The sequence below is a fragment of the Artemia franciscana genome, chromosome 2 (genome assembly GCF_032884065.1).
Source record: "Artemia franciscana chromosome 2, ASM3288406v1, whole genome shotgun sequence".
Taxonomy (NCBI): domain Eukaryota; kingdom Metazoa; phylum Arthropoda; class Branchiopoda; order Anostraca; family Artemiidae; genus Artemia; species Artemia franciscana.
This window is the reverse complement of record NC_088864.1, coordinates 25,649,216-25,661,156: the sequence shown is the minus strand read 5'-3', so window position 1 is coordinate 25,661,156 and position 11,941 is coordinate 25,649,216. Positions and strand designations below refer to the sequence as shown.

At 35.4% G+C, this 11,941-nt stretch overlaps 1 protein-coding gene across 1 annotated transcript; it reads left to right on the top strand.

Moving 5' to 3' along the window:
* The first annotated feature begins 6,545 nt into the window (after nt 1-6,545).
* On the top strand, nt 6,546-11,524 carry LOC136039279 (transcription initiation factor TFIID subunit 4-like). Its single transcript, XM_065722862.1, has one exon. The coding sequence runs from the start codon at nt 8,245-8,247 to the stop codon at nt 10,546-10,548; it is 2,304 nt and encodes a 767-aa protein (XP_065578934.1). The 5' UTR covers nt 6,546-8,244; the 3' UTR covers nt 10,549-11,524.
* Nucleotides 11,525-11,941: the final 417 nt, after the last annotated feature.

Here is an 11,941-nt window from a genome sequence, read left to right as displayed (position 1 = left end):
TCCCCCTCATCAAAACATCGCCCTTTACGCTAAAGTTTTTTTTTGTAATTTTAAAAAGGCTTCTTATTCTTCTAATTAAACAAACCTTTTGTTTCAGGAGTCGTTTTTAGAGAATGGGGACAAATTTGAATTTTAGCGTAAAGAGTGACGTGTTGAGGAGGGGGAGCCCCCTTCATATACAGAATAATTTCTGTTCGTTTTTAAGTTTTAATGTTGCTCCTTACTTTAAGTTAAAAAAAAACGAGTTTTTTTTATTCAATTTCTGATTGTTTTTCAAATAATGCCAGTAAATCTCGCTCCACCTCCACGGAGAAATCTCTCCTCCCCAAGGTTAATTTCTCTAGACAATTCAATCATTGTGAAAATTCACGGGAAATTACCCCTGACATCTCCATGCGCAACATTAAGTCGAAAAAAGAGAAAGCAAGACATACAGGAATTTCGCAAAGGAAATGTGACAAATTACCCCAGTACAAAATTATCCCCTTTATAAAATTCACACCCCTACCCGAAAAATGAATGCACATTTTCTAATAACAAATAATATGCGTAAAAATGGGCAAAATTTATAACTTAAAGACCCTTCTCCAGAGACTGTGGGGGTCGTGTCATTTCCAAATGTAAAGTTATTTGCCTTTTAATTATACTGAACAAAATGGCTATCTCAAAATTTTGATCAGACGCTTTTTGAGAAAAAAGGGGCGAGAGAAGGGGCATAGTTACCCTCCAATCTTTTTGGTCACTTAAAAACTACATTAGAACTTTTAGTTTCCGCTCTAGTGAGCCCCATATCAATATTCTATGTCTACTGGGTCAACAAGATCACCCCTGAAAAAAAAAAAAAAAAAAAAAAAAAAAACACATGCATCCATGATCCTTCTTCTGGCAAAAGATCTAAAATTCCACATTTTGCATATGGGAGCTTGAAAATTTTACAGTAGGGTCGAAATCTTTAATAGACCGAATTATTTAATCTTCTTGGAAAAACCTGTCTAAGTCGAACAAAAAACCATGCACACCTAAAAATAATGTTACATTTTACCACTGTAAGTCAAAATGTCCCGAAAATTAAAACTCGAAATTTACTAAATAAATCGTCATTTAAAATTCACTTTATCTCTCTCAGTCAAAACCGCGATATGCAGGTTGCAACGTGTAAACTCATAAGTATTAATTTTATTTAACAAATTTTGCATCAGATTGTGTTAATGTTCAGGTGTCTATTTCCTAGCAAACTAAATTTATTATTGACATTTGTAAGTCAAGTCTATAATACACTGATAAAGTTATTCTTAACTTTTTAGTGGCTGTAGGGAGTAAATTTAGCAATTTTGTAATTCTGCAACCCGAACTTTCATTTGGGTTACCTCTATCCGAGTACCTCTAATCAAATTTTATGTAGAATGCCTTCTATAATCCGAGCTATGGACAAGTTGAACTGTGCACACGTCTAAGCAAAATCGTGGTCCCATGAAATTCGAATTAGAAAGAGTCAACTTTATCTTATTTGGTAGAAGGACCTTGGTAAGGAAAAGTCATTTTAATTTCGAAAACTTTTTTGTCAAAGAAAAAACCTGATTTAACTAAAATAGAAGCACCAGTATATTGACATGTATTACATGTCCTTTGCGTCGATTTATTGAAACGAATACAGATAAGGTAAAATTTAGACTACATTCTAGACTTTCAAATAAGAAGTAAAACTAGGTAGTTAAATAAGAAAAGAAATCACAGAGACACAGCTAAAATATCTAACTAGTGATAAACAATACAAATGCTGTGTCCATGCTTTAGATATTTCTTACACCCATGTTGAACTTCAATGAATTATATAGTTTGAATAAACCCCAAATTGTAAATCAATATGATCCTTGCGTCGTTCCAATAAAAATAAAATGAATTAGACACAGACAGATGAAACTTACCTATTTCTTTGGAGTAAATCTTTCCTTTGTTCGTCGGCATCTTCATCAGATATTACAGGTTGGGGTTTGATCATCTTCTTTGTGTCATAGACAGGTAGATAATTTGTTGGTTCAACTGATAGATGGCGTCTTTCTTCTTGTGCAGAACTTTCTTTGCGTAGAATCTCTTTTAGTCCCTAAAAAATAAAATAGTTTAAGGGTTCAGGATAAAAAAGAGGTTTAACTAGGCACCAAATAAAAAGGGTTGACCAAAGAAGTGGTCGTCAAGAATCGAAACAAGTTTCGATATACTCAGACCAGGCACTGGATACCCTATATTCAGTTATTATAAAGGTTGCATCGACTGATGAGGGCTGAGGATTCACCAACCACTCTCTTTTCGATTTGTACCAATTTGGACCGAAATAATTTACAACCGTCCATAATCTAAACTAACAATTTCATAAGAGAATACCTCGAATATGTTTTGCACTTGATGTGTTTTGATTGTATCCAACTAAAATATTCTATAATTGCATCAATACAAGCCTCCTAGATTTGAAACTGTCCTCTAAAAATTAGCATTTATCAACTACTTTCAGTACATTATTTTTGTCCTTTTCTCCGAAAGTAGCTTAGCAACAGAAAACATTTCAAGATACTGATTTCCCTTATGACTGATTGGAGGGTACAGCTCAGGAGGGGGCCCCAAGAAACAGGCCTTAGTGCAAGTTACTTTTCTAAACATCATAACAAAATGTCCAAATAACAATATTTACTATAGTTTGGATTTTTAAAACAGCTATACTAGTTATTTTATGCAAAGTTTAGGGCACCCTTGAGGTTATAATAGTGAGCGTTGTCATTGGCGCCCTTGTCAAATCCACCCCCCAAGATTTTTCCCTAGATCTACCTTTAAAGCGATGTCAAATATCCTCTTTTGAATGAAAATAACCAGTTTACCCTTAAAAAAAAAGAAAAAAAAGGCGTTGGTCTGTAGCCCTTATTGGCGTTGGTCTGTTATGTGATTCCATTGTCTGCAACAAATATAATGACCACAAATCGTGAAAATTGGGCTGCAGAGGCTCCAAAGGTGTCCTTTTCGGTTTATAGCCGCTACAGCTCAAAATAATATTCAAGTGAGCACTTCCCTAATATTTCCATGACATTCTATTTACGTAATGATTCCTGAAAAAAAAAATTATAAACACTATGCTCTTTACTGTACCAGGTCAGAAACCAAGTTCCATAAATTGACTAAGGGGTTTTATAACAACCTCCCTTTTTATGGGATCCACAGTTTTGTAAAATACACGTCGAAATTTCTTAAGTTTTCAGTGTCCTTGCCTTTCTGATTTTTTTAAAACTAAAAAAAAAAAAAAAAAAAAAAAAAACAAGGAAAACACATTGTAAGGAGAAAGCCCCCCCCCCCCAAAAAAAAATAAAGCCACTTTCGTTGGTACATGTCACCTGGTTAGTTTCTATCCAGCAAAAACAATTAAACCGCACAGACTGATTCACTTACTGATGAAAATAGTCTATTAGAGGAGGGGGGAGGAAGGCCTTATACTAGGGAGAGGAGTCAATTAGGGTCTGCCCCCCCCCTTTGAAAAAAGTTTAAAAAACACATTTTTGATGCAGTCTTTAATGTTTTTTTGTACTCCCCCTCCCCCGAACAGAAATATTTAGCACGGAATAGGAGGGGGAGTTGGCTAAGTATTCTTCAAAATCCAGAAAGTAAAATTGGGTTGTATTTCAATTTCGTTGCTTTTCCAAATTCTTAACTAAAATACAAAAAGAGCCCTTAAAAAATACAACGAAAAGCTTATTTTAATCTAGGAGATAGGAAGGAAAAGATCTTATAGGGAGAAACCCTCCTCCCTACTTAAAAAAAAATGAAGCCATTTATGTTTATACATGTCCCTTGATATCAATCAAAGTTATGTTGTGATAATACTAAATCAGCTCCAAATGTAGACACAGAAGCTGTATTTTTAATCACCGAAGCAAAATACACCGAAACAAAACAATAAGACTTTATCGGCTAAATGACTGCTTACTTTAATTGAATCAGTATTTATCCTTAATTTATAAAATTAAGGAAGGAAAATTTTGCTGTGTTGTTAATTTTTTCAACACAAATACTTAAGAAAACACGCCCCTTTCAATGGAAATACTACGAATTTTTTTTTTCGGACAAGGTCGTATCCAGAGCAAGGAAGGGGGTTTGAACTCTACCACCAACCCGGAATGGTTTTCTGACTGTAAAAATGCAACACGTGTGCATATAAAAATATTTTGACGGATTTTCTAAAGTTTTTGTATCCACCCCCCTAAAAAAAAAGTAAAAATACCCCCTCCCCTAGTTAGAAGTAATGAATTAAACACATTTTAACATGCGACCTGAACCAAAAACAAAATGGTCCCGGAGATGCAAGAATGACTACAAATGGCGTCAGTCTCTCATGCAGAAGTTTCTTTTCATAGAATTTCTTTTAGTCCCTTAAAAATGGAATAACTTAAGTATTAAAAAGGGTTGAACTAAGCACCAAATAAAAAGGGTTGAACTAAGAAGTGGCCATCAAGAATCAAAAGACACAAATATATATTCACACAAGACACTGGATACCCTAGATTTAGTTAAAAATACCGGTCGCATCGACTGGTGAGGGCCAAGGAATCAACAAGCGCTCTCTTTTGTATTTGGAACAATTCGGACCGAAATAATTTACAACCGTCCATAATCTAAACTAACAATTTCATACAAGAATACCTCGAATATTTTTTGCACTTACTGTGTTTTGATCGGATCCAACTTAAATAATTGATAATTGCATTAATACAAGCCTCCTGGATTTGAAACAGTCCTAAAAAAATAGCATTTATCACCTTATTTTCGTATTCTTATCTGACAGTAGTTGAGCGGCAAAAGACGTTTCAAGATACTGATTCAGGGCTCCCAAATTTTTTTGAAGGATTGTGAAGGATCTTTCTTCCGAAAATGTGCTATTTGTGTCGTCTCAGATTCCATAATGTGTCACAAAATGTATCATATTCTTTTGCTACAAGTTGTATCATATTTAATTGTCAAATCTTTATTTAGAGTTTTGAATATATAAACTTTTCCGAATCAGTTCAAAAAGGAGTAAACTTAACCTTATCCTATTATCTTGGGATCATGACCTTTTTATGACGTCATGAAAGAAATGGAAACATTCGATTAAATTAATGTTACACACTATGAATTTGTGTTTGGGCGGCCAACGAGGCAAGTTTAGATTTATAAAAGTTATAGGGACAATCAATTCCGACAGTAAATTGAAAATTGACTTTTTGTATGACGTCGTAATCGTAATCGGCTCTAGCTTCAATCTGGTATTTTTGTCATATTTGTTGGTGCCTTTTTAAGCCAGATGGATTATTTTGAAGGAAAGACATCTTTGGAAATTGTAATCTTGTCCGAGGTTGGATACCCCTCCTGTACTCCTAAAAATGGGAGTTGCTGCTTATGCATACAGCTTTGGCAAACTGCATGCTGTTTAATTTTTACTATTAAGTACGTACCAGTTGGCTACATCAAATACTCAATCAAGAAGCCAATTAAGTTCAGATATTCAGCGTGCATTTTGATTTGAAATTTCCGCCTATGGCTGTTTTCTTCGCGTGGTTTAAAATTTAAATATGGTGATGGCATCTGTCCCGTATTCCGCACTGTTTGTGTACTACTACCACTGCTAGATAGCGCTATTCCCTTCCATTAATTTGTAGCTTTTCTGGAGGTAGAAAATTGAATTTTACTTTTCTTTTCTTACCATTTAAAAAACAAGACTTGGATGACAAAAATGTGTAATTTTTTTTTTGAAAAATGTGTCATTTTTGTCGATTGTGTCATTTTTTATTGGAAAATGTGTTATTTTCGTCGATTGCGTCATCGTTTTGACTGAATGTGTCATTGTGTCACGCAACATCAAATTGTGTCATTTTGACACAAAATGTGTCAATTTGGCAGCCCAGTACTGATTTCCCTAGTGACTGATTGCCGGGTTCAGCTCAAGAGGAGGCCCTAAGCAATAGGCCTTAGTGCCAGTTGCTTTTCTAAACTTCATGAAAAAATGTCCAAAAAAACATGTTTGTAATATTCTGGATTTTTAAAATAGCGATACTAATTATTTATGCAAAGTCAAGGGCACCCTTGAGAGCAAGGAAGCTTTCGCATTCTTGGTTATGATAGCGGGCGTATTCGTTGGTGCCCTAGTCACATAACCCCCCCCCCCCAAGATTTTTCCCTTGATCCACCTTTGAAGAGATGTCACATAACACCTTTTGAATGACAATAACCAGTTTATCCTTGAAAAAACACAATTTTAGGCGTTGGTCTGTAGCCGAAATAGGGTCTTAGGAGCTATTTTTTTTATGATCATCAGGAATGTTCGCACACATGTACACATACTCCTTGTTAAGCAAATATTCAGCATATAATAAACAGAAAAAATCCAAACAAAGAATTATAGAAAAGTAACATTATAAAAAGGAAATATCTGGGATGACAACAAAAATGGGAAAACTTTGATAAGGGGTCGTTTATTTGCTCTGTTACATAGGGGACAGATACTTTTTCACGCGTTACAACAAATAGGTGCAGGCTAAGAAACTAGGGAGCAGTCGGAATCCGAGGTGAGGGGGTCATATCTTTTGGGAATATACTGTTGGTACAAGGATGAAGGATTTACCAAGGCATTTCTGGAGGGAAAAGTATAATCTACTAACTTAAGAGCTTTTTCTGATTGCCTAATCGTTGAACGTGGATGTAAATCCCTGAGATTTCGGGGAAAAACTTGTAGCGAGCATGAAATTAACCGATGGTAATTTCCTAGGGGGCAGAGGGACATAAAAAACTCCAATTTTGGACAAGAGTCTGGGACTTTGTTCAAATGCCTGACTTCCAAGACTACACTGAAAACAAAAATAATAGAAAGATAAGCTTCTAACCAGATAAAAAGTACAGAGCCTCGACTAATAGCTTTGCTAATCTATGTTTAATGCAACATAATCAAACAGAGTAATTATCAACATATAATCGAAGACAAAAAACAAAAGAAACTGCCGAACAAAAAACAACAAAGAAGCCTGAAAAACCAGAAAAAACCAAAGCCTGAAGCTAAAAGTGCAAAAAAAAAGGAAACAGAAATCAGACTGTGATCAAAAATTTACTTAAGAGTTTCCATCGAAGACATTTTTAGTTGGCATAATTCTTATATATTAAGAGTGGTAATGTTCTCTGTCTTAATGTTTATAATCAGATTTATAGTCAATAGCCTCAGAAATCTTTCAAAAATTAACTTTACAGAAAATAAAACAACATTTGTGAAAATTATACACAACGCATTTTGATATTGCACTTTGGTATAATTAAATAGAAGCCTCAGATTTGTAGCTTAAAAACCTTAAAAACCCTTTAACGTTTGCAATGAAAAAAATTAATAGCAATCTGCAAAATACGTACTTGGCAAGTTTTGATTTATAGGGGTCACACCATAATTCTATAGGCTATATTGGTTGATTTTCAATCATTTTATACCTCCTTAAACATACCTGTATAATCCAAGTCAAAAGATAAGCACCATATTTACATAAAAAAGTTAAAGACACAAAGGGGCGGTATCTGAAGGTGGAATAGAACAAGGAGCCACAATACAGCCCTCTATAAATATCAATTACCTTCAATATCAAATTGAATTTTTTTCTATGACGCTAAAAAATAATTTCAAAACTATAAGAGCAATTAGTGATCTTGAATATTTCAAAACAATTATTTTTTTTTGCGGTGAACTGAGTAATTGTCTGCTTTTACTGTGAGAGACTTTTAGGTATATAATTTGAAGTTTCTGGGATTTCTTTAGAAGCTTAACTTAATTCCAAAGTAAGCTGCAAAATCTACATAATTGTATAATAGTCAAAATTCTGTAGGTAAAACTTAGACGAGAATTAAAAATCTGGCAAAAGATTCTCCAGAAAATGCTATAATACCAGACATGGGCTGTACAACCTTAATAGCAACACGAACGAAGCATTAAAATTGTTGGATTTCCCATCACACGGTTGTAACGTCGGTGTCAGTGCTGTTAGGATTTTGTAGCCCTGTATAATTGGTTAAACGTTCACAAGTAGGCGGGGCCAACAGCAAATAAATACTGTTGTTCATTAGTTGGTTTTATCAGTTGCAAAATAACTGTCAAACAGTAAACGTGTTTTAATTTGTGAGACATTAAAAGTCTTATATTTAAAGGATCAACAAGCTTTTAGCTACAGAAATATCAAAGCCCGTGTGGGTCTTAAGAAAATGCCGTTTTCTCAGTTTCTTTATGAGTTTATGTGTACAGACGTTGATGAGATGGCAAAGAGTTACCTTGAAAGTCAGTTGGCATTTCCAAATAGTAATGGATCAAATTTGATGCAAAACAGCGCATCAGTATCCTCATTCCAAGGTGTAAACAAGGCTGAAAATAACAGGCAGCAACCAATCAATGGCATATACAATGCTGTTGACACAAATGAAGAAAACTTGGCGTTTGCTTCCCTGACTGGTAGCTTACCACAATCTGCTTTGTTCCAAAACTTTCCTGAATCGGTGAATAGCCAAATGCTTAGTTTTTTGACAAGCAGTGTCGATGACAAGAAATATTCAGCTGTCAATCAAAATGAGCCAGTCAATACGTCAGACTCAGAATTGACACTATCACAACCTTTCATGTCTCAAATAACGTCTTCTAGTCCTATTAATATTCCCCAAGCCAGCATTGCTATGATTCGACCCGGAACAAATGGAATGTTAAAAGTGCCTACACGGCAAACTGTAATAAATAAGCCTGGAATGCAAGTAGCAAATGTTACACCAGGAACAACTGGATTTGTTCAAATTTCCCAAAAACAACTGGCACCAAGATTTCTGCTTGCTCCAGAACAAGCTATTACCAGTGAAGCAAGACCCAGAATGCCAGGGATCTACATCTCTGCACACCAAGGTGAGCTGGCTGGACAAGAACAGCACCTTCTTCTGGAGACAGAAAACAGCAAACACCAATTACCATGTGTAAACCATGCACCAAAACAAGGGCAAATACTGCAGACACCACTCCAGGTATCAGCGCAAAATATGGTGAAACAATCACAGTTGGGACAAAATGTAGTTCAACAAAAAGCGGCTGTCACAGCTCAACATAACCAGGCTGGTGCTAGTGCGGCTAGTGGACCATTGATGACTCTAGAAAAGGCTAATTTCAAATTGAAGAATATCCTAGTGACACTTCTCAAACTAAGCAACAATCGAGCAGAAGGTGCCTCTAAAAATGTGTCGACACTTGTTCAAGCTTTAATTGATCAAAAAATTCAACCTGAAGAATTTACACAAAGAATCCAAAAAGAACTAAATTTGTCAGAGAATCAGAGCTTATCGCCCTTCCTTCAGAAAACACTACCATACCTTCGGTATTCTTTAGCTACGGGTGATATGAAAATTGATGGACTTGTTCCACCATCTCTAGATTCAGCACCTGCTCCACCACCAGTTGTCCCAGCTAGTCCCATGTCCCGACTTGGCTCCAAAACAGTCGCAAATGCTCCGATAATCAGAGCCATTCAGCCTTACCAATTTCAAAGACCCCAAACTCAAATAACTGTCCAAGCTCCTATCGCTACCCAACATACAATTGGTGCATCACCTGGACCACCTAGAACCCCAAATATACAAAACAGAAAAGTCATCCCGAAAGGAAAGGTGCCCTATAGGAATTTGGAACCTCGTAATCAGCTCAAAACTGTTAATAAAGGAATAGAAAGTCCTGTGTCCATGTGCAGTTTTGTCCAAAAGAGTATCATATCCAAAGAAAACAAATTCAGCTCCTCTCTTAATTCCTCAGCTGTCCTTAGTGGTGATGATGATATCAATGACGTGGCAACGATGGGTGGAGTCAATTTAGCAGAGGAATCTCAAAGACTCTTAGGTCCCACTAAATTAGTTGGAACTCAAATCCGATCAGTTGAAGACGAAGTATTTTTTCCTCCAACGTCATTACAAGGAAAAGTACGAAAGGTCTTATCCCGTTATCCTGGCATAGAAGAGATATCCTCAGATTTCATTACTTTGCTTAGTCACGCTGCTCAAGAACGACTCAAAAATATATTGGAACGCCTATTGGTTGTCACGGAACATAAAATGGAATTTATTAAGAACAAAGGAGATTATTATGTTGGTCAAGATGTTAGAGCTCAAATTAGATTTCTCGAAGATTTAGAGAAAGCAAAAAGGAAAAAACACGAAGAAAATGAAAGGGAAACATTACTAAAGGCTGCCAAATCCAGATCTAGGACTGAAGACCCTGAACAACAAGCAAAATTAAGAGCCAAAGTTAAAGAGATGCAACGGGTGGAGATGGAAGAGATGCATCAAGCGGAAGCCAATCGTACAGCGTTACAAGCAATCGGCTCGAGAAAGAAGCCAAAATTAGAAACAGTAGCAACCAGAGTCGCTCAGATGCCTTATTCTCAAAGACTTAAGAGACCGACTGTTCGAGAAATGCTATTTATATTAGAAGAAGATAAAGAAACTTGTAGGTCATCATTGTTGTATAAAGCCTTTGTGAAGTAAGGGTTCATAACACTGCTTTAGTAGATGTTTTATTGAATAGACAATGTCATGTTGGGCTAAATTATTTTCGACATCAAAGAAATTTACAGGATTGCACGTTTGGAAAATTCTTGTTTGCTACATATCAAATTTTTTATTTCTTAAAAAAATTTTAAATTCTTTGTTGAAAGACAGATTTGTTTGTAAATATATATATAAAAAAAAAAAAAAAAAAAAAAAAAAAAAAAAAAAAAAAAAAAAAAAAAAAAAAAAAAAAAATATGCCCCTTAAAGATACGAAAGTATGCCTAGTGGACGCGTCCTCGTTCGCAAGGGGCGGACTAACGGTCTCCACGAACGACCTTTAGACTAAGTCCACGGGAAGAATCTTTTTGTAAAATGTAAAAAGCAATTATAGCAAACAACACATTTTACCTTGTAATGTAAATGTAAAAATGCCAACTATATCAACTATTCTTAAACAGCTTACTAAATTTGTAACACTTAAAGCTCCATTAAAACTTCATATTATCGGTTAATAAAAGCACACCATTAAAATCTGCCATACTGAGATAAAGAACTTACCCAAAGAAAAGATGAAAAATCCTTCAGATCTCTTGGTTTTTTCAGCTTCTTAGGAGGTTTATACCCCACAGTGACGATCAACTAGTGAGAGGTCCAGCTTCCTCAAAACCATTCGAGGGATGAAATGTTTGAATTTCTACAGCTTTACAGCAAGATGTCTATACCCAAGTCACTCATCCACTTGGACAAAAGCCTGCACCTGGCTTATCCCAAATGCAGTGTAACCAAGAATTAACCAAGATTGAGGAAAATCAATTGCAAGTTTATTAATTACAAGTGGCTGCTGTAGGTTTCTGTCAGACCTCAGTTAGATGACATTCTGGAATTGGTTTTGCCTGGACAACATGCTAGAGAATCGAAAAAAAAATTTAGGATAAAGACTGTAATTGTTGGTGGCTGCTTAGGCGTTTTTGGCTATTTATCCTGGTTGAGCTTAGACAACATTACTAGACGGTCTACATATATGAACCCGCATAGTTTGTTGAACTTTAATTCAATCCAATTTTGATCGTCTGAGAGGTGAGGTCGAGAATCGTATTGGCCGTTGTTCTATACCAACTCCTTGCTGAACACCATCCTGACGTCATGGTTCTACCCAATGAAGACGCAGTTTCACTTCTGATACAAAACTACTGAAGGAGCGCTTGTTTCAGGAAAATATTTATAGTTGTAAATTTTATATTTAGTTAGTTGTCATTTTTTAATAAAAGAATATATATAATAAGAAAGTGTTTGTGTCTATAGAATTTTCTAGGAACTATCCAATTTGCCATAAGCTATAGACATCCCAATTGTCGTTCTAAATAAATATATTTTTTTGAAGAAAATAT

Excerpts from the sequence above, each read along its gene's own strand:
- LOC136039279 (XM_065722862.1), top strand. The coding sequence starts at position 8,245 with ATGCCGTTTTCTCAGTTTCTTTATGAGTTTATGTGTACAGACGTTGAT.